Source organism: Neomonachus schauinslandi, chromosome 9 (genome assembly GCF_002201575.2).
Source record: "Neomonachus schauinslandi chromosome 9, ASM220157v2, whole genome shotgun sequence".
Taxonomy (NCBI): domain Eukaryota; kingdom Metazoa; phylum Chordata; class Mammalia; order Carnivora; family Phocidae; genus Neomonachus; species Neomonachus schauinslandi.
In genome coordinates this window covers 46131291-46156931 of record NC_058411.1, presented here as the reverse complement: position 1 = coordinate 46156931, position 25641 = coordinate 46131291, and the positions used below count along the sequence as shown (strand labels likewise).

Sequence of the window (25641 nt, the reverse complement as noted above, 5' to 3'; positions counted from 1 at the left end):
TATGTTTACTTGTGGGTGTCTCCCAACTAGTCTGAAAGGGACCTTGCTAAAAGTCTTTGAATTAGCAGTGTAACAAGAGCATCTATTGGGCACCTGGGTGGCTCAGTTGGTTAAACAGCTGCCTTCACCTCAGGTCATGATCCCAGGGTCCTGGGATCCAGTCAAGAGTGGGATTCCCTGCTCAGTGGGGAGTCTGCTTTCCCCTCTCCCCTGCTCATGCTCGCTCATGCTTTCTTGCACGCGCGCTCTCTCAAATAAATAATCTTTTTTTAAAAAAAGAGCACCTATTATGTGGGAGGCATATAATAAATGAATGAATGAACGAACACATTAAAAATACTAAACAGTACTTCTATGGCCCAATGAGAAGAATGGCTAATAGAAATTCTACATTTACTATTCTCTGCCTGCTCTATCAAGAAGGCAAGCAAAACAAGAGGAAACTTGGCTCGGAAAACGAGATAACTGGCTTCCCAGCCGCTTTCTGCCTATTGTACAACCAGGAAGCTGACAATAAAGTTTATTTGAGCGTCGACGTGCCCCGACGTGGCCCCGCCTCCCCAGCCGGAGCCGCGATTGGTGGGCATTCGCCGGCTCCGCCGTTCCTAAGCCCCGATTGGCGAGGGCCGCCGTCATTTCGGAGCGTCCCGGCGCCTGCCCGCCCTTTCGCCGCGTCGCCGGTGCCTGTGCCGCCCGCTCCTCCTCGCCTGTCCTCTCCCGGCCGAAGCCCGGGGGACCGGAGCGAGACGCGGGGACCATGTTCCGACGCAAGCTGACGGCCCTCGACTACCACAACCCGGCTGGCTTCAACTGCAAAGGTGAGGCGGCGGCCCCAGGCCGGCCGCGCAGCTGTGACCCCGCCGGCGGCCGCTCCCTCAACGCCCCCACCTGGGCTTCCCACCGGGACCCTCCGCGGCCTTGTTTCCGCCCCCTGGGGGTCCCCTGGCCCCTCTCTTCTCGGCCGCCAAGCACCTGTTTTCCGCCGCCCGTGCTTGGCTTCGGAGCCCCCTCACCCACTCCTGCCTGGGCATTGCCACTTTGTGCACTTGCTAAACTCCAGCCTCTACCCCCCACCCACACCTTCAGCACACGAGAGGGTATTCGCTTTCTCACTTAGCTCTTCACTCCATCGTTCCCCGGGTAATTGGGCGATATTTTAAGCACATTGCTGAAATCTGAGGAATGTGCTGAGTAACTTGAAGACTAGTTCACTGCCCGCCAGGAACTAAGGGGTGACTGGGGGTGTGGGTGCAGTCGGAGCCCACCCAGCAGTTTGAAATCAAGAGAGTGCACAGTTAAGTCCAGGACCGACAGTTTTGGGGTAAGCACGCACAGTAACAGGCTTGTGGGGTCGTGCGAAAAAGTTAATAGGTGATCAGGGCGGTTGAATTGTAAATGGAAAGGTATTTGGGATTTCCCAGCATTAAAATTTTAAAATGCATTAACATTGCTACCCATGTTATTCAGTTACTACCCACCACTACTCATTTCTTCCAGAGTGTTTGGCCTGTGGTAGACTAGTAAGTTTGAAAGTGATCCCATACAACTCAGGGTACTAAGACCATTGTATAATTCTCAAGACTTCATCATGGAAGCCTGAATTTGAAATTGAAAATGATTTCTGAGCAGTATAAGGGTGTTTTGTTGATCTCCTATAGAAGGAAAAAAAAGGGTCAGTGGTAACAGAGCTTCGATCTAGATTTGAATCTTTGGACTTCAGTTTTCTCATGTGTAAATTGGGGATATTACCTTCCTCAGAAAGCTGTGGGAGGATTAAATGAAATGAATGAACTTTTCTAATGTATGCACGTAGGACAGTAAATGACAATGGTATCTTCTGTTCTTCTGTGTTGTCATTTAGTTTCTTGTACTTTACTATTACTTTGCTATAAATTTTACTTTGCCCAGTCCTCCCTCCTTCTCCCCCCTCAAAATAACTGGAATAATAACCAACACTTAAATAGCAAAACTATGTGCCAGACACTGTTTTTATCTTTATTTTCATAACAACCCCAAGAGGTAAGTCCTATTATTACGCTCATTTTGTAACTCAAACTGAGGCACAAAAATTTAAGGTGATAAGCCCAAATCCACACAACCACTGAGTGTCTGTAGCTAGAATATGAATGCAGGCCAGAATTTGAACAGAACTTGTTAATCTGTTCATCCAAAACCTGCACTTTCAACTCCTACTTCAAGCAGCTCAGTTAATTTACTATTTGAGTTTTTAAAAAAATCCATGAGACCTTTTATTTGTAAGAAGAAAGTTTTTATCGAGTGCTTCTAGTGACTTATGAGATATTTTTGTTGCAGATGAAACAGAATTTAGAAACTTTATTGTTTGGCTTGAAGACCAGAAAATCAGACACTACAAGATTGAAGACAGAGGTAATTTAAGAAACATCCACAGCAGTGACTGGCCCAAGTTCTTTGAAAAGGTAATGAATTAGAAAGTTAAATAAAAGTAGTACAGAGAGCTTTTCTAAAAATTATGTGATAACAGTTAAGCTTAAAATTACTTTGTTCTGGGGCGCCTGGGTGGCTCAGTCATTAAGCGTCTGCCTTCAGCCGGGGTCATGATCCCAGGGTCCTGGGATCGAGCTCCGCATCGGGCTCCCTGCTCCTCAGGAAGCCTGCTTCTCCCTCTCCCGCTCCCCCCCGCCCTTCCCCCCCCCCCCCCCGCTTGTGTTTCCTCTCTCGCTGTTAAATAATTAATTAATTAATTAAAATTCTTTTAAAATAAGTAAAAATAATAATGATCGGTGTTAGAAAAGCTAGATTTCAGGGATTTATTTTTTTTGTTTTTAAAGCAAATCATGTTACCTTTTACAAGGTTTCAGTGTTAGAAAGTTTTGTCTGAAAACACTGAGATTTCTTAAATAAACGGTGACATGTATTCTATAAATGGTAAAGGTGGCCAAAATCAGACTTTTTCTTTAGACCAAAAGGTAGCTATAACACACTTACTTTGTTAAAGGAAGACACTGACATGCTTGAACACTAAGATTATTTCTTGTTTGTGGTTCTGTTTAACGTACACAGATGTCCATTGTTGTGCACAATATAAGTAATCCTGAAAAGGTCTGTGTATATATCTTATTTTTGTGGCTGGGCTAATTTTCCTGTTGACTTAGTGTAATTGTGGTAACATTTTTGCAGAAAAGGGAATTGTTTTCAAAGTAGAATAAAGATCACATTTTCCAGCATCATTATTTACATTAAACATTTTAATCAGCTATATTACTTTGAAGAGTAAGATATTTTCCTTTAAAAATATGAAAAGTGACTAAATTTTTTATTTGCTGTAAAGTGATCAGGTACTTTCTCTTTAGAATCAGAGAGTTCATAAATTAGGGAATTGTGTAAGTTACATACTAGCTCTATGACCACAGGCAAGTTTTATTAAGCTTTCTGTGTCTCAGTGTTGTCATCAATAAATGGGATAACAGTGGTTCCTATGTCAGAGCAGTGGCATGTATTGTTAATGAGTGATACATAGCTATGCTTGGCCCATAGCAAGTGCTATGTGCTTTATTATTTCCCCTGCCTGTACTACCATTATTGCTACTACTGGGTTATTTTCTTTTGCTCTTAAAAAGTTTTTCTTGTTTGTTTGTTTTGAAATTTTTGATATGTTTAAGACTTGGAAATATGTTGTTAGGATTTTATATTTGTTTATATCACATCTCATGACCCATTCATGTAACAAGACAACACATAGTTTCACAGAAGGGTATTTGAAGAATATAAAAAATTTTCTAATGAAAAACACCTAGAAGTGATGACAGTAGAGTAGTATAACTTAAACAATCCAGACAGACATTATCTTTCAAGTTGGTCTCTTTGGAATGATGATGTCATTGTTTAAAGCCTATTCATAACTTTTGGAATTACTTTTAGATCATGAGACATATTTTGAATATCTTTAATATTGGTAATTTTTTATACTTTGAAGGTAGATTTGTTTTTTGCATCATGACCAAATCTTGTGAATGAGGTGTTTTCTTTAAAGCATGGGTATAAAATTTTTGGTTAGAAAATGAGTTACAGCTAAAAGTACTGGTTTATTAATTAGGCCCAAAAGGATTTCCGAAGGGGAGTTGCAGAAGTTTTGACTAATAGCATTGTTCCTGGAATGAGATTTTAAGCTCCTAAGAGACCCATTTGAAGGACAGTGGTCACTTGGATATACAACTTCTGGCAATCATCTAAAATGCTTGGTTACATTCTACATGTATGTCACATGGTTTACTCTATTCAGTGGCATTTCCGTAATATGAAAGCTAAGGTTTAGATAATAATTGGTTTATTTGTATATTCTTCTTTTTAAAGGTTTTTTTTTTTTTTTTAATTGTTCCATGTGTTTTCAGACCTGAAATCAGAAAGTTTTAGGTTCAAGTCCCAGATCTAAGTTGTGTAAATGTTGGCAAGTGTTATACTGTCTAGGCCTTTTTTCCTCATCTGTAAAATAAGGAAGTTGTTTTAGAACAGTGGCACCCTACCTGGAATCTGCAAAAGTAAAAATTTCCAAAAGCATGATGGAAATACATTTTTTCTTTAAGTGGTACATTTAAATGTTTCCTTCCTTTGGATTATATAATTGTGTCAACAGTTTAGTAATGTAAATGTTGTTTATATTCTTAGAGCTCCAAACTAAGATCTCTTTCAGCTCTACGATTTTTTTCATTCTCTGATGTTATAGTAATAGTGAAACTAGATATTTTTTTTCTTCACAGTATCTCAAAGATGTAAACTGTCCTTTCAAGATTCAAGATCGACAAGAAGCAATTGACTGGCTTCTTGGTTTAGCTGTTAGACTTGAATATGGAGATAATGGTATGTTTTGTGGGGAATGTGTGTTTTAAAGAGAGGGAGAGGAAAGGCGGGGCAAAAGGAGTGTTAAAATGTAGGGAATTTACCAGTTTGAGTTTCTTTGTCTTACATTGTTTTACCTTGGGTTCGTTGTAAATAAGTTTTTTATAGCCTCATTTCCCTTTTTAGCATCTATTTGAAAATTTTCTTTTTTAACCCTCCTTTTTTGTCCAGCTCTCACCCCCCCCCCCCGTAACTCCCAAATTGTCTAGGAAAGAGTTTTCTTTTCAAAAATTATAGTCTTTTATCATAAAACATGAAAAGCAACTGTTTTTCATTGGTATTTAGATTTTTCTTTTATAATTTGAGAATGGTGTCTCCTGGTTAATTGTCTTCTCACAAAGTAACATTACGTTGGTAAATTTGGTATCTTTCACAGTCTGTACCTTAGCCTTCTGGGTTAAATTGTTAGAGCCCCAGAATTGATAGGATTTCAGAGTGTTGGTTGCAGCAGGTAATTTCACCAGAGACTGAAACATACATCTAATGCCAATAGGTACTATAGGCCAAAATATGTTTCTTATTTATGTTTTGTGTTGTTTTATTGTAGATACTTATATTATTGGAAACTTTTAAATATTAGTACCAGTAGTAAAAAAAAAAAATTAGTACCTGTAGTAAAAAAAAAAAAAATCCAGTAAATTTGTGTTTCCTCTCATTAGACCATTTGATTTTGAAAGCCTGCCAATGTCTAAATGCAAATCCAATTATTTTACCTATATCCTCTGAGTTTTATGTTCTCTTCTATGGGGCTGTCACTTCCAGTCCTTTTCGTCTTCTGCTTTTGAGGCCTTTTTTTTTTTTTTAAGGTTTATTTATTTTAGAGAGGGCATGCATGTGTGCACACAAAGTCGGGGGTTGGGGGAGGGACAGAGGGAAGGAACCTCAAGCAGACTCCCTGCTGAGTGTGGAGCCCGAGGCAGCTTAGTGTCAGGACCCATGAGATCATGACCTGAGCTGAAACCCAAGAGTGGCTCAGTCGTTAAGTGTCTGCCTTCGGCTCAGGTCATGATCCCAGGGTCCTGGGATGGAGCCCTACATCGGGCTCCTGCTTGGCAGGAAGCCTGCTTCTCCCTCTCCCACTCCCCCTGCTTGTGTTCCCTCTCTCGCTGTGTCTCTCTCTGTCAAATAAATAAGTAAAATCTTTAAAAAAAAGAAAAAGAAAGCCCAAGAGTCAGATGCTTAACCATCCAAGCGCCTCTTTTGAAGCCTTTTTGCCTTCTCCTTTTTCCTCCCATTCTGTCACCATCCATCTTTTCCGATGTCCATTGTACCTTTTCTTCTTTATTCCCACTACTGTCACCCTGGTTCAGGCTCTTGTCATTTTCTGCTGAGTTTATTGTAGTATCTTTCAAACTTATCTCCCCTTAGCGTCATCCTCTATTTTCATCCTCATGGCCCACCAGGTTTAGTTTTTGAAACATAAATGTTTTAAAATGTTATGCTTTGCTTTCAAAGAACAGCTCTTATTATATATTCAGAAACACCATTGCTTTCCCTTTTTCTACAAAAGGAGCTCCAGGTCCTTTGGCCTGGTATTCAAGGCCTTTGAATACTGGTGTCTAACCAGGATTCACATACTTGACATCCCAGCCAGACTATAAGAGTGCTGTTTCCTGTTCACATCTTTTTTTCTCCCCCTAGATTTCTTTGCTTACACTTTTCCTTGGCCATTATGCCATGTCAGTCTATCTCTACACATCTAAATTCTATCCATCCTTGTAAGATCCAGCTTAAATGCCACCTAGCAACAATAATATTTTTTTCAACTTTCATAGGTTTTAACTCTGTGCCTTGTATACTCTTTATGTCATTTGTCACTTTCCGTTTTGCTTATCTGTCTTACTTGCCTCATTGTTTCCTGTGTAGTACCTCTCTCTCTTATTGATGCTGTAACAAATTACCACAAATTGATGACTTAAGACACAATTTATTATCTTACAGTTTTGGAGGTCAGAGGTCCAACATCTACTGGACTAAAGTCAGTTTGCCCACAGGGCTGGTTCCTTTTGGAGGCCTTATGGGAAGATCCATTTCTTCGGTCTTTTTTGCCTTCTAGAGGCTGCCTGCATTCCTTATCTCTGGCTCGTTTATCTTCAGATTTATAGCATAGCATCTTCAAATCTCTCTCGGGACTCTGCTTCCATTGTCACATCTTCTCTGACTCTGATCTTCATGCCTCTTGTAAGGATGCTGTGATTATATTGAGCCCACCTGGATATAAGCCCCCCCCATTTCAGGGTCCTTAATTTAATCACATATGCGGAGTTCCTTTTGCCATGTAATGTAACATAATTGTAGGTTCCAGGAATTGGGATAATGGATATCTTGGGGCTGGGGGAGTTGGGGAGGCAGGGGACCAGTCATGATTTTACTGCCGCAGTATCTGACACAGTAGATGTGCTTATCATCTTTAATAAATATTTGGTGAATATAGTGTATGCATGTTTACGTATACTGATATGGAGCATCAACCAGTGTGTTTTCCTGGTTCCTCAGACTTAAATTTCAGAAGCCTCATGGCAGAAATCTTAAGGAAAGCTCTAAGTCTTTCTTTACTTTCAATTTTAGTTTAGAAAGAAAATACCGTGATTCTCTTCCTTTAATAAATAAATGTAATCATAAGCCTTGGTAGCATTAGTTGATTTTTAGGGTCTTTAGCAAAATCTTTATCTGTTGTGGTCTGAGTTGGCAGAAACTCTGTTACTTTGCAACAGAATTTTCTCCAGCTTTTCCAAAGTGTTTTTCAGCTATTCCCAAATAAAATTGTTGTCACATCTCAGTTTATTTCTGTTTTACCCTTCTTTTATTTCACTTGTCCCGTTTTTATAATACTGCAGTTTAGGTTACCTAGGTACTGAGAACAGTAGATGCCATATAATGTGTGTCCCTACAGTTGACTGTAGCTCTTAAGTACATTTATCTATCAGTGATAGCATGATCTTTTTTAGTGGGAAAAAAAACAAAAACTGAATTTGTATCTGAAATATGGTAAATTTTTTTATATTGAAAAATTGTAATTGATTTTTATTTGAAACTTTAGGTGAATTACAGTTTAAAAGTAAGTAGTATCAAAAGCGTATTAAAAATTTAAACTAGAAAACAAGTTTTTGTTTAATTTTTTGGAAAAAGGTTTAAAGTAGTAATACTGTCCCTTATCAATAGGAGGTGCTGTTGTTCTTTTCTTTTATATTAATATGTTGCATTCTTCTTGACTTTTAAGGTATTTAAATTTTGTATTATTTGATGAAATCATTGTGGATTTTTATTATCTGTGCCTTAACATTTTTTAATCCTTTCATTAGCTTGTCAATTAAGGTGATTAAAATCTGACTTAAATGTTTTCTTTTAACTTCTTTGACATAATTTCAGATTTACAGAAGTTGCAAAATAATACAAAGAATTTTTACATTTCCATATTTTGCAAATGTTAACATTTTACTTCATTTGCCTTATTGTCTATGTACACATACACATATATGTAATTTTTTTCTCAACAACATGATAAGTTGTGAATGATTCTTTTCCCCTTACATACTTTAATGCACATTTCCAAAAAAAAAAAAAAAAAAGACACTGCCTCACAAAATTATAATAAAGTACTGACTCAGAACTGTTCTATATAGCTGTTATTCACATTTCACCAGTTGTCTCAATAATGTTCTTTATAAAAGCAAAAAACAAAAGCAATCCTGGACCATGTGTTTCATTCAGTTATTATATCTCTCTATTATATCTCTTTAGCCTCCTGTCGTCTGGAACATTTACTCCAGTCATTTACTCAGTCATTATTTGTGCTTCTTCATGTTGACATTTATTTTGTCGAATGTCTCTCAGTTTGGGTTTGTTTGATGTTTCTTCATAAGTAGATTCAAGGTTTGTACTTTTGTTAAGAATAACACAGAAGTAATGTGTTCTTTTAAGTTAGTGATATGCCCTGTTACTGGTCATGTTGTTCTGATCCCTTCGATAAGTTTTCTCCACTGTAAAGTTAATATTTTCCCCTCTGTAATAAATATGTATCTTGTGGGGAGATACTTTGAGATGATGTCAGTATGCTTTTGCTCCTCAAAGTTTACCTCTACCTTTAGCTTCCATTTGATTATTCTTGCCTGAGTCAATTATTATGTTGATGGTTGCTAGACGTATTTTTCTAATTTCATCATTCGTTCTACATTTATTTGTTGGCTTTTTAATGTGAAGAGGAACTTTTCCTTCTCTCCAATTTATGTTTGTTTGTTTAAATTAGTGTAGGTATGTGTATTCTTATTTTACTCAGTGGGCATAATGGGTTTTTTTGTTGTTGTATATTTTGATGTTTACACTGTTCTGATTTGGCCAGTGGGAACTCCTTTAAGCTAACCCATGTCTGACTTAAAGTTTAATGCTTTTATTTTCCCTCCTGTTTCATTACAAATCACAGAAACACTGTAACCGAAGATGGCATTTTGGGCATTACTTTTAATAAATTATTATTAAATACTTAACGTTTGTAAAGTCTTTTTAAGTATTGTTAAGTATTTCTCGAGTAAAAGTAATAAAACCTGCCTTCTGAGTTTCAGGTCTCCATAGAATTATTTTAGGTTTATGTATGATGGTGTATTTGAAGTGCTGATTTTTTAGAAGGCAAGGTTTTTGGATTCCATATATGGCATTCAAGAGATTTGGAAAGAAACTTTTTAGTGAATTTGTATTGAATCTCATGTAACCTATACCTACCTTCCTCCCACTCTTCTACCCCTGCTAAGTTTCTAAGCAAGCTGTAAATGCACACCCTCTCTCCTCAAACTTAGATGGTGTTGACATGTCTTACTTTTACAAATGATAATGAAGAGATATTTGTATAGATATTTCAGTAATCATTTTAGCTAAATCAGAAAGCTACAGTCACATTGTCTTCTGATGGATTTTTTAATAACATAAAATAACTTTGGATGAGTTATCTTAGTCTTACCAGTTTGGCTCAAGTAAATTCAGTAAATAAGCAATGTTTATTTTACCTTAAGGTACAGTTGTACAGATTGTATTTTTGCCTCTGTTTACAGCTGAAAAATACAAGGACTTGGTACCTGATAATACAAAAAATGCTGACAATGCAGCTAAAAATGCAGAGCCATTGATCAACTTGGATGGTAAGTATGTAAGTGCATAAAAATAATCAACTTTTTTGGTCCCTTAAATGTTCTTTATTTCCTAAAATGAGGAAGCCTGGGTTTCTTTGGTTTTAGTAAATTAAGAGTGCTTTATGTTGATGTTTTAATCTCTGTTGTTTTTTATTATCATTTACAAGATGTTTTCTCCCTCCTCTTATAGCTGAATATCTGTTAGAATGCTGTTCTTTGATCTCTTCATAACTGATTTGGGGGTTTTGATTTGTATTTAATCATGGTGGTGATTGTTTGCCTTCCTGAATGCATAAAATATTTTTTTTAACCTAATGACATGACACAAGTGGTAAAATTTTTCATTATTTTTGCTTCCAGATGCCTTTAAGTATTCTCTTTTTAAAAGTATAAAGTTTCTAATTCTATTATAATAATTTAAGTTACTGTTTCGTGACAGATTCATTGTGACCTATAATTTACAAGTTACTTTTATGAATTAATAAGCTCCTTACCCTTATGAATTAATATGCTGCTTGGACAGACTGCTGCTGCTTAGAGAAAAGGTTTTGGGAAAATTGTCCATTGAAGGGGTCTAGTTTAAAATTAATAGCGTTGGGAAGAAATATTACTTAAAAGTGCTACATAAATGTGCCTTGCAGGAAAAGTTACAGCACAATCCTACCGTGAGTTAACTTAGTCATTTGTTGGTTTGTTCAGTGTGGCTTATCAATAGGGAACCCATTGATCTGATCAGCTTACCTAGTTGTCAGTGTCCCTACACTGCTCTTAGCAGCAGCAGTTTTAAAAACAAAGAGATTTTTTTTGTTAGGAAAATTAAAAATGTTTTTTTGTAAGTTTATATGCTTACATATATGTCTGTAATTACATGCTTGCAGAGCTATAAGTATCCATTTTCAATCTTTTATAGTAAATAATCCTGATTTTAAGGCTGGTGTAATGGCTTTGGCTAACCTTCTTCAGATTCAGCGTCATGATGATTACCTGGTAATGCTTAAGGTTAGTTTCGTATTCTTGATTCTTGACAGTAACTCTGTATGTAGAAGAAAAACCTCATTTTCTAAAAATTACCTATGTTTGATATGTAGATATATGGCTAAATGACTGAAATGTGGAGGAGTGTGGGACTTAAAGCAGATTTCATGATTTCATCTGTTTTAGATTATCTAGTAACCAATATGAAAGCATGTTTACTTTGTGCCTGCTACTGTGCTCAGTTCTTGGCAAAGATGATTTCATTCAGTCCTCCCGGCAATCCTGGAGGTAGTGAAGGTAGATGCTGATATCCTTTCATTTTAACATGAAGAAATTGAGACCTAAAGAGAATAGGTAATGTCCCAGATGACACAGAAAATGAGAGAGCCAGATTTTAATCTGGGCACTCTGACCATGTGGTCCATTCTTTTTCCTGTATCTTCCTATTTATATTTAATCAATCCTTTTAAAGATTTGTGATCTGTATTCACTAAGATAATAGAAAATGCCATATGAGTCATGGTGGATTTGGCAAAAAATATATGCCCCAAAATCTCTTTGAGGACTGAATGTTTTTGTTTTCCTAGTGCTCCATCCTACATAGGCCACTCAGTTCATACCTATACTTCAGGTAACCCAATGATCTGAACGAGATCTCTTATTTCTAAGAGGAAAAGTATACTTCTACTTCAGAAGATTATGTCACGTAATTGTGATAGTACAGTGGGCCAGGATGGGGGGAAGGGAGTAGTATTTAAGATAATTAAGATTCCAGACTTAGAAATTATTATTGATTTTATGAGAAATTGAAGAGCATTTGGCTATACCTTATACATGTAAATTATTTTAATCTACTTTGCAGTAAATTTAAGAGTTAAATTCCATTCTACCCACCAGAGATTAGCCATAACTTATTCTACTCTTTTTAGAATTGTATTTTCTAAATGATAGTTGTAACATGAGAAAAACTTTCTAGATTATTATAATTCTCTATACTGAATCTGCATGTTAACTCAAATTTTCTCAACTCAGACTGGATGCCAAGAGACAAAAAGTTGAGAGTTGGTAGAGCATGTGACTCTTGATCTCAGGGTCATGAGTTTGAGCCTCAACGTTGGGTGTAGAGATTACTTAAATGAATAAATAAAAACTTCTTAAAAAGAAACAAAAAGTTGTTTTTATTGAAATTTAGCTCTTTCAAAGGCTTGTTCCTTACTCAGGCAGTTATGTAGATTGCTTTGGAACAGTTGGGCAGTGGTCATGTCACCTTTAATCATAAACTGAGTGAGAAGACAAATAGACTAGCATATTTGGGGTACTTTTGTTAGACTTTAAAACCCCAAAGGGAAAAAGTATAAATCAGCAGTAATCAAAAGCTTTATAAAATTGTAAGCTGCATGTTTGGAGTTATTTGAAGAAGCATTCAAACAATCCATGAGAGCATGGAAAACATCTTGATAGATTTACTACGTGTGAGAATCAATATATATTGACTATTGGGCAACTGAACTGATTAATAAATTTGTGACTCCTATTAAAGACTGGTTTAGTGGTTTTTTTTAAATGTAGCATTTGGCTTGTTCTAGTAATAATTTTTCAAGTTTTTGCACTTGAGTTACAATTGTTATCCACTAATTAAAATTCCATTTAAAAAATCTTATTTTTTGAGTGTGTGTAGGTGCATGAATGCACTTGTATCTGCTATAATAAAATGCCTTGGTGATGAAGAAAAACAATGCGTCATATGAGAGATCTGAAAACATTTTACTATAATTAAGTGAAAAAAAATTAAGGGTAGTGTATATGTTATGCTACCCTTTGTGTCAAGAGTTTGCGCCTGTGTGCATATCTATACTTGAGCATGTTTGTAATATAATAGAATCCTTGTAAGGATACATAGTAATCTGGTTCCAGTGATTGTCTGGAGGGATGGTTGAGGCTTGGGTAGGAAGGAGACACTTTTTTTTTTTTTAAACCACGTATCCTTTGTTTAAAAAATTTTTTTCATGCATATAAATTACCTATTCCAAAAAATGTTTTAAATTGTTGTGAGCATCTTTCCACATTATAAAGTATTAAAATGAAAACTTTCATTCTATTAGCAGTTTTGTTTTTAATTTATTGGTGAATTTTGTTAATGAACTAGGTAATTCTGACTTCATCAAACTGGGTATCCTTATTCTCTAGACTCAGAGCAGAAAAGATGAACAGCCAGTAAAAAGTCAAAAAACTATTTTTGCGTTTCTTAGGCAATTCGCATTTTGGTCCAGGAGCGCCTGACCCAGGATGCAGTTGCTAAAGCAAATCAAACGAAAGAGGTATGCGTTATTTTTTAAATAAATTTTAAATTAATTATTAATGAAAGTTTCTTCTGGTATTGTCATGAGTTTAAATTTTGTATGTATCTGCTTAGGATAACCATTCTTTGTTAGAACTGTCCGGAGAAAGGGTAGCTTATTTCAGTGGGATTGAATTTGGTCCTTAAGCAAATTACAGCCATTTTTGAGTGAAAAACTTCTCACTTCATACCTTCAAGCAGCTGTCAATAGCACATCCACAGTCTACCAGCACAAACCACTGCACGTGCCCAGTGGTTTATTTAAGAGAATTTACCTTGTAAAATTTACTGGGTTATTTTGACTCATTGCTGGAAAACGGAACACACATTGTCTTTCTTACTAATTTCCCTCTTTTGACTTAAATCCTGTCCTTTCTCTTTTGTTTCTTCAGAGAAATCTGTTCTCATTTTATTCACATTTCCTAGTATCACTTATGAGAAAGTAACTTACCTCAGGCCATCTAGTTGGTAAGTGGTTGAGCTCAGGCAGTCTGATTGAAGAGCCAAGTGCTCTTACGGTAGTTGGGGACAAAGGTCTTTGTGTGAAGGCCTACATGAGCTAGTTGACCACCCCACATGAAGGGGTAGGGGTGTAGAAGCTATATTAGACTGTAAGTTTCTGGGTACAGGTGACTGTACCTGTCCTCTTTCAGGCCTACTTTGTAGGCTAAGGAAACACCATACACTGTAACTATTTTTCCCTTAATTCTGAGATATTTTAGATGAAGTGCATTAGATATCCAAATACTCCGTAAAGTCTCACTGACTGTATGGACAGTTCTCAGAATGTCCTCAGGGGTTAGCAGCAGCAGCTGCAGGTGTCTGATAACGCTTCTTGCTGTGCATAGATACTGCAGTGAATGCCTTGGGCACAAGGGACATTCTTGATTCTGGTCCTTTTTTGTCTCCCCTAATTCCCCAGTGTCTTTTGTCCTCTGATCTCATCTTTAGCAGGGCCCAGCAGTGTGAAAAGGTTATTAATGCCAGGGCAGTGTAGTCCCCCCTGAAAGACACTGTTTGTTTTAAAGGCTCTTATTGCTTATTAATTATGTATGAATCGGGCCACTGGAAATTGGATTAAAGATCAGCTTCTTTCACCCACACTGTAGAACAGTCAGTAAATTGTTCTGGCTAAATAATAAAATCATTCATTCATTCATTCAGCAAAACTATGCCTTAGGTTTGAAGGCAGTGTAAATAAGGGCATAGCCAGATCTTTTTGCTCTTGTTTGCAAAGTAAAATTTTATTTTCAGTGCTCTAAGTCTTAAGTTTAGCTCATCTCAAGGTACCATGCTATATAGTAATACAGAGGAGAAGTTCTTACAGTTAGTGTTCTTGTTTATAACCATAATTAGCATTTGGTCACGATCTTTAGGGGTAGCTGTTCCTTGGTGGTCTGTTGGCAAATAAAATGAAAACAAGACTGACATAGAAAGCCACTCAGTGCAATTCTACATGTTAGTTTTGCTTGCTGAATTTACATACCCGTTTATTTCTTCATTACATAATGTAGTATTATTTGAAAGCAGTTGGAGCCTAGGTAGATTTGCGTTAATAGATTAGGCAAGAAACAAGTAGTGACAGCTTAGCATTTTGTAACATTGAAAGTGTAGATTTTATACAGTATACGATCAGCAGAGTATTTAGACTGCCTGTTCTTGTTGTGAACTCCACAGAGTTCGGCATCATGGTCACCATCTTTGGCGTACCTCTGGAGAGCTGCTGACGGGTTAACTAAATGCTTTAGAATCTGTTCAGTTTCCTAGATTTTAAAGTAAATTCCAAATGAACTCTTAGTGAAAGTTAAATTATATATAGGTAATCTGGTAATCATGCGCTGAAAAAAAGGTAATGGATATTTTAGATTTTGTATAAAGACAATTTAATATAATCCTATTCCATTGCCCTGTACTCTGCTGCTTGCTGTAGCTGAAAGAGGATAGAGCAACCCTGCTCCGTCGTCCTTCTGTAGCAGCAGCAACAGAGCATAGCCGTCAAAGGAGCTACTGTTTTATATGCCTAGTCTTAAAGGAGGGACTGGGCGATGGAACTAGCTTCCCACTACATGCAGGGGCCATTCTTGCACTCATCAGAAGGCACATTTAGAGAGAAAATTCTCCACCCCCTTGCCACTGCAGCTCAAAGGCCTAACAAGAGCTAGCTTAGTTCAGTTATAGATGAGAACAGAACATGAATCTTAATTATAAAGTTTTATTTTGTCTTTTTTTTTTTAAGGGCTTGCCTGTTGCTTTAGACAAACATATTCTTGGTTTTGACACAGGAGGTGAGTGATTTTGTTTGAATTCAAACTATTTTTAGAGACTAGGTGAATATTTGGGGGAGAAATGGGCAAGTAAATGGTCTTGAATACTGATTAATGCAGTTTTCTTATAAAATAGATGCAGTTCTTAATGAAGCTGCTCAAATTCTGCGATTGCTGCATATAGAAGAGCTCAGAGAGCTACAGACAAAAATTAATGAAGCCATAGTAGCTGTTCAGGCAATTATTGCTGATCCAAAGACAGACCACAGACTGGGGAAAGTTGGAAGATGAACATTTTAGGATTTCAGCTTCTCACCTCCTTAGTACCATTGGGAACCATGTACGCTCTGGCATGTGTTTGGAAATCAAATGTCACATTTTCAAGGGAAGAATCCTAGAAAATTGACTCTGTTCTCGAGATTTACCATCATTGCTTTTTCTTTAATAAAGTTCAGGAAAGTGGATTTTTTTTTTTGACTGTTATGTTTATGTATCTATAATGCCGACCCCGAGCTTTGTTACAGAGACAATACAGATGGTCAAATCATAGGAAAACTTAAAATATTTTATTGGAGTAATCTAGAAAATTTGAGAATTGTTACATCTTTGGTATTTATAAATGTAGTAACTTCTGTGGGTAACTATAGAGGGACTTACAGAATCAGAAGATACAAATTGAAACATTCTAGCACCTTTTAATATAAATAGAAATGCAGTGATGCAGAGGTAAAAAAAACAAAAAACAAAACTTAGAACTTTCGCTGGAAAACTATAAATAAGTTGTTTTTGCCCCCACCAGTTCTGCATAGCCTTCTCCAGGTCAAGGCTTATGATCTTTAGGATTGTATCTTTATATGGATACCTTGCTTTAATTTCTTGGCCAGAAAATTAGATTTAAAAAATTAGATTTAGGGTTGTCACATATTCTGATTGGTTCTTAGTTGAATGAACTTGACCTTTTAAATATGATAGAAATGTTTATTAAAAAATTGCTTTAATAAGCAGCAATTAAAATTGTTACTTTTTAAAACTTGTGGTAACTTTTGTTTTTCAAAATACAGTAGTAAAGATTGAGGTATAAACTTTTCACAAGTTATATAGTCTTTGTCCTGCAAGTGTTCATCTTGTAAGTCCAATTCCTTTTTCACTTTCTTCACCTTTGCAGTAAATGTTCTTTAGGGTCCAGATTCTGATTGTAAACTCCAAGTCCTTTGCGATGCCATATTTACTTTCTTCCTGTGAGGAGAGGTGGAAGGAACAGTGGGTGAATATCTTATAACCAGTTGCAACAGCAAGTATTGTTAAGGGGAACTATCCTAATAGGCTGACCTTTTATGTGTCTAGTTAAGCTAGGTAGACTTAGGGGTGAACAATCGTTAGTACCCTATGTGTTGGCCATTAACTTTTCCATTCAAAATGGCTCTCACTGGCGGTGGCAGCCGTATTTGGGCCACTATCGCTGGAAAACTATAAATAAGTTGTTTTTGCCCCCACCAGTTCTGCATAGCCTTCTCCAGGTCAAGGCTTATGATCTTTAGGATTGTATCTTTATATGGATAAGCTTGCTTTAATTTCTTGGCCAGAAAATTAGATTTAAAAAATTAGATGTATCTGGTAATTGGTTACCAGATACATCCTTCTCTACCCTGCTGGTCCAAAGGAGCAGCCTGAGCATTTTATTTACCTGTTGGGCAGTAGGGATAGACTGCAGTTATCCCGTAGAGGTGAGATCGCTGCTCTGGGAGATACTCATCAGCAAACTGGCCGCTGTCTCTATTTACTGATATAACACCATCCCTGGTAACAGAAAGGAAGCGTAAATTCTTAGGATTTAAGGTGGGGAAGAAAAAAAAAGTCACTTTCAATAGAGAATCTCTGTTCGCTAGCCTTCTAGAATGTATTTTTTAAATTTAACCTAATCTAACTCATTTAGATTCAAAGGTTTTCTCTATCACTGGTTCTCAAAGTGGTCCCCAGACCAGCATCATCTGGGAACTTGCTAGAAATGCAAATTCTTGGGCCTTAGCTCAGACCTACTGAATCCGGAATTATGGGATGGGACCTGGCAATATATTTTAACAATCCCTTGGAATAATTCTGATGCCACCGTAAAATTTTGAGAACCACTGGTGCAAATCAGTGCTTCTCAACCCTTGCTGAACAAATTACTTGAGGATCTAGTAAGATCCTGATGCCTGGGCCTCCTGCCAGACCAATTAAATCAAGACTGCAAGGGATGGGGTAGAAGGGCTTAGACATCTAGATATGTTTTTAATGTTCCTCCTTGGAGAACTAGTCTAAATTACAGTACTTTTCCTTCTCCCAGGTGGACAACTAGTATGTCCATAATGTCATTTTTAAAAAAATCAATTTAAATCACACAGCTAATAGAGCTCAGGGTACCACTTAAGTGTAGTCTTTTATTCTCTGAAGATCAGACTTAGATTAATGCACTTCCTTTTTTGATGACTTTTTTTTTTTAATTTATTTATTTGACAGAGAGAGACAGCGAGAGAGGGAACACAAGCAGGGGGAGTGGGAAAGGGAGAAGCAGGCTTCCTGCTGAGCAGAGAGCCCGATGAGGGGCTCGATCCCAGGACCCTGGGATCATGACCTGAGCCGAAGGCAGAAGCTTAATGACTGAGCCACCCAGGCGCCCCAATGCACTTCCTTTTTTGGATAGTTTAGTATCAGTTCTGCCACTTTTGAGCAGCATGTGAGCAATACCGTTAAGTATGATTTTAAAAGCAATAACACTTGAACAATGTTATCTACTAATTAAGAGATAATGAAAACCTCAGTGAAAAGCTTTATTACTAAAGTCATTAGTGACATTAGGTAAAAGGTCATAAACAGACTAGTCTGCCTTTTCAGGCTTGGCCAGGGTGTGTCAGGCTCACCTCCTCCAGTCTGTGTGGTAGAAGTGATCTGCATAGCTGACAATACTGAAGGGGTAGTTGAGGTTGTTCTGAATGACGCGACGTCCAGTCCCATCAGGTAGTGTACACTCTAGTTTTTTGGTTCCTTTTAAAACACCAGAGAGGGAAAATGAGATCATTCATACCATGAGAAAAGAAAACTTGGCCAAAAATTGTGGCAGGTAGAAGCCTTCTGAGGTAGAATAGGAAATAAGACCTTTTAATTATATAGTGATACAAATTAGAAACTAAAATCTTCCTATCCTATTACCATTCTTCAGTTTGTTTAATAGCATTGTAGTTTTTAGAATTTAGACTCTTGATCCTTTCTTGGAAGAGAGGATTGCATTTTTTTCTCCCAAAATAGGACATTAGAGATAAACTTTGTTCTAATTAAAGTGTCACCTCGTAAATTGTAAACATAACATCTAGATAAATACTTGCCCTCCATAAGCAGTGTATAATGCCTTTTAACTAAAATCCTTAAATATTTTTTAAAGACCTGTTACTTCCTAGGTAGGAATTAAAAGTAGCTAAAATGGTAACATGGCTCATGTTTTTCATTGTAAAAGCAGCAGTCTTCAAAATTTTGTAATACCTAACAAGTTTCTTATGAAACCTGGCTTTAAATTTCAAATACTTTTTTTTTAAAGTTACATTTTTAAAAACTAACTGTTGTTTTGGACCAACTGGATTATAATATTGACTTATCTGCGTTCTAGTCCTTTTTATTACATTATAAATTCTTTAAGAATGGACCTTTTTGTATTTTTAGTATGTAAGTAGACATATATAGCATCTTTTCAAATTGTTCTAATAAGGAAATCATACTACAGAAAGAGGGAACTTGGGTATTGGCAACCCGAACTTACTACTGATGGCCATCCTGCCACATCACTTTCCAAAGAATGTTCTCAGCATACTAGCCTCCTGACTGGTAAAGCAACAGATATTTAAAAATGTCCTAATACTGGCAAAAAAAGAAAACCTTTTGTTCACTTACTAAGTTTGTCAGTTTCAAAAGTAAAATTTCTTTTTAAAAAGTATACCAAGTGCTTGTGTGGGGGAAGGGCAAGCATTACAAAAATGAGTTGGACATAGTACTAGCCCTCAAATTACCACCTAATTCACAGGATTATAAGTATCAATACAAAGTGTTCTTTAACAGTTTATACACCTACTAAAAGGAGTAAGTTCTGTGCTGTACTGTTAAAAATTTAAGCCAAAAGCTCTACATGATGGCATCTGGTTTTGTTGTAAACTCTGAGGTAGAGAGTGGCCCCCAGGGTAATGAAGTGCTGTGTGTGTTCGCTACCATCAGTAATACCTGCGTCTGCCCAACAGAGCAGTTTGGAGAAGGGGTCAAAGGTTAAACCATTAGGTAGTCCAATGTCTTTATTCACCAGAATTCTTCTGTTTTCTCCTTTTAAAGAAGATGTTTCAATTTTGGGAGCTTCTCGATTCCAGTCCGTCCAGTACAAGTTGCTGTGGGATAAATTAAATATAGTGAAAATGCAGTCCAAGAAATAAGTGTCAGTTTCAGAGTTTTGGTTGCTTTCACCATTTAATGAAGATAAACCTAGGATTTCAACACTAGGATTTCCTAATGCATTGCTGAAGGAGACCCGCCTCATTCCAGGTTAAGTGTTAGGCAGCCTGGCCTGATCATCTGATCCGCATCAGCCCCAGTCCTTCTGACAGTCTCTGAATTCTCTATGTACTGTACCACAGTCTTAATAATTTTCTAGTTTATTCATTAGTTTACTACCTTACTTCCTCCTAGAATGTTCTCAGCATACTAGCCTACTGACTGGTAAAGCAGCAGATATTTAAAAATGTCCTAATACTAGCAGAAAAAAGAAAACCTTTTGTTCACTAAGTTTGTCAGTTTCAACAGTAGGTAAAATTCTTTTACTTTAAAAAGTATACCAAGTGCTTGTGTGGGGAAAGGCAAGCATTCATGAAAGAATGGACCTTGTCTTTACCTAGAAGAGTGTCTACACCCAGTAGATCCTATATACTGTTAAATTCACACATTGGAGCTTTTACGTTCTTGTTCTGACCCTCCCCACATAGCATTTAAAATCCAAGGGCTTCAAATTAGGATCTACAGGAGGCAGGGGAATCGGGAAGCCCAGCTGACCCTTGGATTGGATCCACAGCAATGGCCCGAGGATTCACCAGGTCCGTGTGGAAGAGGGCTTGGCGCTCAGAGCCGTCCAGCCTGGCCCTCTCTATCTTGTCCAGGCCACTGTCCGTCCAGTACATTGTTCTACGGAAGTGGTCGATGGCAAGTCCTTCAGGGCTTATCAGACCTGGAAATAGAACAATGGCAGGACTGGAGCATTTGCAGTATGAAAAGGGAACCTGAAGTGGAGACATATTCTAGGTTTGAAAAGTTTAAAAAATAAAGTCCTGAGAGGCTCTCAGTTGCAAGGAGCAGGTTCACAGAGAACTTGTTCTGCCACCTCTCGTTCTCCTCTAGACTAACACACCGTCCAGCCTGATGGCACCAGGCATATTCACAGTGTGGGGCCAGGCAGCGTCAGCTGTGGCCGCCCTGAGTTCTCTCGGGAGCCTTGTTTCTCAGGAAGAATCACCTCCTCGTTTCTTACATATGAATGTGTGTTTACAGAGGGGCTGGTATGTACCGTTACCACTCAGTGAAGTGACTTGTATGGCACTTGACCTCCCCTTTTTTTTTTTTTAAGATTTTATTTATTTATTTGACAGAGAGATAGCAAGAGCAGGAACACAAGCAGGGGGAGTGGGAGAGGGAGAAGCAGGCTTCCCACCGAGCAGGGAGCCTGATGCGGGGCTCGATCCCAGGACCCTGGGATCATGACCTGAGCCGAAGGCAGACGCTTAACGACTGAGCCACCCAGGCGCCCCCTGACCTCCCCTTTTGCACTTAGTAGAGTCAGATGAAATACAAAGGGGTCTTCTGGAGGAAGACCTGACCTGAGTTGATGATCGTCTCAGGCTCTGCTCCTGGTTCCAGACTGGCACGGCTGATTGTCCGTCCAGCAACATCTGTCCAGTACACCATCCTCTCGCGGCAGTCATAGTCAATTCCCACAACTATGGAGCCCTTTGTGGACCAAGACACGAAATTGGAAGAATTAGGACTCCTTGCGTTTCCCTGGAGCTCGCGCTCAGCTGCCCCTCGCATGGCCGTAGTGAACAACCCGTAACGTAGTCTCAGGGGCAGCTAAGCAGCGTGGTTACACGAGTGGGCCTGGAGGCGGACTTCTGGGGGCCCGGCCAGGCTTAGCCAGCCACCGACTAGCCGTGCGACTTAACCTCTCTAGGCCTGGGTTTGTTCATTCGCAAAATGAAGATAACAGTACCTCCTTTATAGTGCTGCTCTAAAAATTAACACCATAAATTCTTCTACAGTGTCCTAATCAGTCATTAGTCTGCAGCAAGTGCTTAATAAGCGCTATTACTGCCAGCACTAGTAAGATGATTTCATGAAAAACAATCAGCCCCTTCAATGATTAAAGGACAAACGTTAGTCTTAGCAAAGTAAGTTCTTAATATTTTACTGGGCAAAAAAATATCCGTTATTCCTTCCAAATGGTATCTGCACTTTTGAAACAGCCTTTCTAAAACTCACCAATATACAATGACAAAATCTATTCCCGTCCCCCTGTGAATATAATCTTTCCCCTGAGGTGTCCTCCCTCACCCCATCTCTCTCCTTACTACAAAGCAAACTTTTTGGTTGTATGCTTAAGTAAAAGTCTCCAGTTGGATGGGTTAAGGAACTGGAGACTGGTGGTCACCAAACCTCTGGCTAGGAAGGTCTTCCCTTCCTCATTGCTAAATAAATAACAGTTTTTTGTTGTTTTTTTTTTATGCTGAGCCTGTGATATGTCTTTGCAAAACTCTGCACAGTACTTGCTTCATTCAATTTCCAACTCAGACTCCTGGTCTGAGAAACTGAACAGATGTGCAAAGCCAACATCTAGGGGCCATCTGGCTGTCCCTGAGATCACACCAGTTCCTGGCTTGCCTAACAGAGCCTCCTGGGGCTGGCTTGACATGCCTCTGGGAGCAGAGTCAATATAAAAAACACTGAACAAAGCAGGATTTGGCTCCTGGGAAAAAGTGGGCAGTATATATGGAAGGATCTGAAGGTCAAAGTATAGTGTCACTTGAAAAGTAAAAGTCCTCTGTCTCAGGCAGGAATGCACATCCACGTCCGTTTCCATTGACCTAGGGAATCATGGGATCTGTTAACCCATGTACTGACTTCAAAGTTTCTTGGAAGAATAAATCATTTTAAGTAAATTTCCCCAAGATGTGCTTACAGCCCATGTTCCATTCTCTTTCAAAAGAGTTCCACTAGCAGCACCACCACCCTGCCCTAGGAGCGGCAAGTTCAGAGATGCAGGACAGCCGTCAGACTCGGCTGGATGGTTAGACTGAGGTGTTGACAATTTCTTAGTTTCTACATCTTTTACAGAAACTTACACAACAGCTTGCTAGTGTTTGCCAACATGACTACAAAACCTAAATCTTAAGAAAAAAACACATCTTCCTCTGAATACTGGCTGCTTCTACACTTTTTTTGGAATCTGATAAGGCATTAGTTCATTAACAAAAGTAAAGGCAAACATGGACATCGTACTGTTCTTTATCCTAGATAGCAAGTACCTGCGGCATGAGGTTTAGAAATGGAATCAGATGGCTTTCCTTTATAGGTGGCAGTGCCTTTCTGGTGAACTCCCTTCTCTTCTCTCCATTTTAGAGAAGAAATCCCTCCTCCAAAATGGAGTGCCTTGTCAGTAGGGGTGCTGCTGGTGCAGGAAGCAACAGGCATCTAGGGAAAGCTTGTCGGCTCCTTTCCCAGCATCCCCTCCACCCAGATCTTCTGTGAAGGAGTTAGAGAAGAGACTGATCCACAGAACCAGAATGGGAGGGGAGGGGGCTGCAACAATGAGGCAGTCATTAATTTCTTCCCACTTGGGATTCATAACTGACCACAGAAACCACACCCTTTTGCTGGTCCTCCTGGACCCTCTGGAGAGGTCTGGCATGGAGAGGACCCTGGGGACTTGGGTTAAGGTTCTGTCACTTTTGCCTTGGATCACCATACTGCCTCAATATCCTGACAGATCTGAAACTCCCTTTCCACTTATCCGAAACCGCATGAACCACTGGAGAAAGCCTGGGTCAGTCAGATGGAACTCCCGGCAGCAGTGCCCCCACTTCCTGTGAGAGCAGTGTCAGACTGAGAGAGTCGGAGTCCAGCCCAGAAACTCTCCAGGACCTCCCTCTACCTGCGGCCCTTGCCCAGATCTGAAAGCCCTGTGCAGCCCCGCCCCCACGGCAGAAATCCACTTTACATGCAGTGACAGCAGGGTCTTGGCCATGTCCTTCTGAAGCCTGGTTCCGTTGAGGGGCAAGTGACCAATCTGCTGGCCCTGGGCGTAGAGCAGGAAGGTGCCCACAGACGGAGGGGTCACGTCAGGCCGAGGCACGGGCCGGACTGTGGGCGGAGCAACCGTGGGGATACCTGCCGTGGGAAAGTACGAAGAACAGAGAGGAAAGGCAACAAGGGTAGGTGGGGAGAGGGGAAGAAGTTACTTTCCACACAGAACCTCCAAAAACATCAAAAGGTTTTTACCCTAGACAGATGTGTTCCAGATGTTCCTTAAATTCTAATTTCTAGGGTTTTTTTCTTCCCAAGGATTATGTAAAACACTGCCAATTACTAGGGAGGAAGACAACAAAACATTTCCCCTCAGAACAAAGCAAAAGGTTTTTTCTTTTTAAAAGAAAGAAACTAGTCAGTATTGTGTCCGCTTTTCTTTGGGCCCCCAGGGTGACACGTGTCTCCTTTCACCCTGCGCTGGGGAGGAGGAGTAACTGCACGTTGAGCTGAGTTCCAGATGTTCTAATTACAGAAACTGCTAATGACAAAACCAAACATGAAATCCAAATTGGGATCTTGGGTAGACCAGATTATAAATCAACACGGCGTATTAGTGACTTCTTTCACCGGCCTTGGGAACCCCCTATTTCCCCATCTTCACCCAGAGCTGGCAGTTGCCCTCCAGCAAACCCTCCAAGCAGATGCGGTGAATGGGGGTGGTCCCTGGGTGCTTACAGGCAGGGGTGGTGCCTGGCTGCGAGCGGGTGCCCTGCACTTCTCTGCCATCTTTGTCCACGCACCAGCAGAAGTCACTCGTCCCGTGGCACTGCAGGGGGATGAAGTGGCCCAGGTCATCACACTGGGGCACATACTGGTCGTCCCTGGGCGTGCCACCGTAGTGCTCCAGCAGGTTTTCCCTCCAGCGCTCACAGACGGTCCGGGGCCTCTGGGTGGGCTCTGAGCAGATGGGGACAAAAAGCCTTTGATGCTGAGCCCAGGACAGAATACAGCATGTAGCTGAAGTTCCCCACACCTGGCCTCCCTCTTCCTAGTGTCCGCCAGCAAGGCCTCGGCCAAGCCCCCGGACACTGGACCAAAGCAGTAAAGTGCTCTACGAAGCTCTCCACAGGAATCCGGAGAAACAAAGTCTCCTGGGCCAAGAGGATTTGTCATCAAGGCCCAGCCACATCGGTAGCAAGAGGAGGTCAGATCAGGGGTGCAAGGCATGCTCCGGCCGGGAGAGGCCCACGGGGACCACTCTGCCTGGGCCCAGAGCTCTGCTAACAGAGCACTTGGTGGGGACCCTCATCGGGAACTCAGTGGCCTACATGATAATTAAAGGTAGTATTTATTCTTTCCCACTTGGTTCAGGCTCCGGGACCTACACCCCAGAGGGCAATCTTGAGACTGGCCATGTGTCTTAGAAACTCCCTGAGTGCTCTACTTACGTGGCCCTCAGTGTCTGCTCACTGGGAAACTATATGGAGTAAGACTTGCTGTAATTAGCATCTGTGAGCACAGCAGAGGTGGGGGCCAACTCCATACTGACTGACAGACACTCCAGTTCCTGGAAGCCCTTTGGCTCAGAGCTGAACCTTTATTTCGGCAGGCTCCAGCTTCCCGCCTTAGAGCTCTGCCCCCTCCCTTCTCCAGCATCCTCCCCTCTCTGCTCCCCCTCCCAGCTCCCCACCAGGCTCAACCTCCTGCCAGCTCTTGCAGAGTGGTTTCTCTGGCTGTTTTCTCCCAGCCTTGCTTCCAAAGGGCTGTC

The 25641-nt window shown here is 39.6% G+C and overlaps 2 protein-coding genes across 2 annotated transcripts in view; one reads left to right on the top strand and one right to left on the bottom strand.

The window, feature by feature from the left end:
- The first annotated feature begins 650 nt into the window (after window positions 1-650).
- RTRAF (RNA transcription, translation and transport factor) lies at window positions 651-16033 on the top strand. The gene is made up of 8 exons (XM_021701318.2): window positions 651-818; window positions 2314-2438; window positions 4737-4836; window positions 9918-10004; window positions 10906-10994; window positions 13220-13288; window positions 15545-15593; window positions 15709-16033. Exons 1-8 carry the CDS (start codon window positions 758-760, stop codon window positions 15861-15863), a joined length of 735 nt encoding a protein of 244 aa, XP_021556993.1. The 5' UTR covers window positions 651-757; the 3' UTR covers window positions 15864-16033.
- Window positions 16034-17248: 1215 nt separating this feature from the next.
- NID2 (nidogen 2) overlaps window positions 17249-25641 on the bottom strand; it is a 57797-nt gene continuing 49404 nt past the window's right edge. Inside the window, exons 15-21 of the mRNA XM_021701317.1 lie at window positions 24609-24830; window positions 23845-24014; window positions 21452-21581; window positions 20634-20805; window positions 19818-19975; window positions 18473-18596; window positions 17249-17369 (exon numbers count right to left, since the gene is read on the bottom strand). Coding sequence (XP_021556992.1) covers window positions 17249-17369; window positions 18473-18596; window positions 19818-19975; window positions 20634-20805; window positions 21452-21581; window positions 23845-24014; window positions 24609-24830 — 1097 coding nt within the window. The remainder of the gene's footprint in view (window positions 17370-18472; window positions 18597-19817; window positions 19976-20633; window positions 20806-21451; window positions 21582-23844; window positions 24015-24608; window positions 24831-25641) is intronic.

Coding starts and splice junctions, on each gene's coding strand:
- RTRAF (XM_021701318.2), top strand. CDS start 758: ATGTTCCGACGCAAGCTGACGGCCCTCGACTACCACAACCCGGCTGGC. Junction 819..2,313: donor GGCTGGCTTCAACTGCAAAG/GTGAGGCGGCGG, acceptor TTTTTGTTGCAG/ATGAAACAGAATTTAGAAAC. Junction 10,005..10,905: donor GCCATTGATCAACTTGGATG/GTAAGTATGTAA, acceptor AATCTTTTATAG/TAAATAATCCTGATTTTAAG.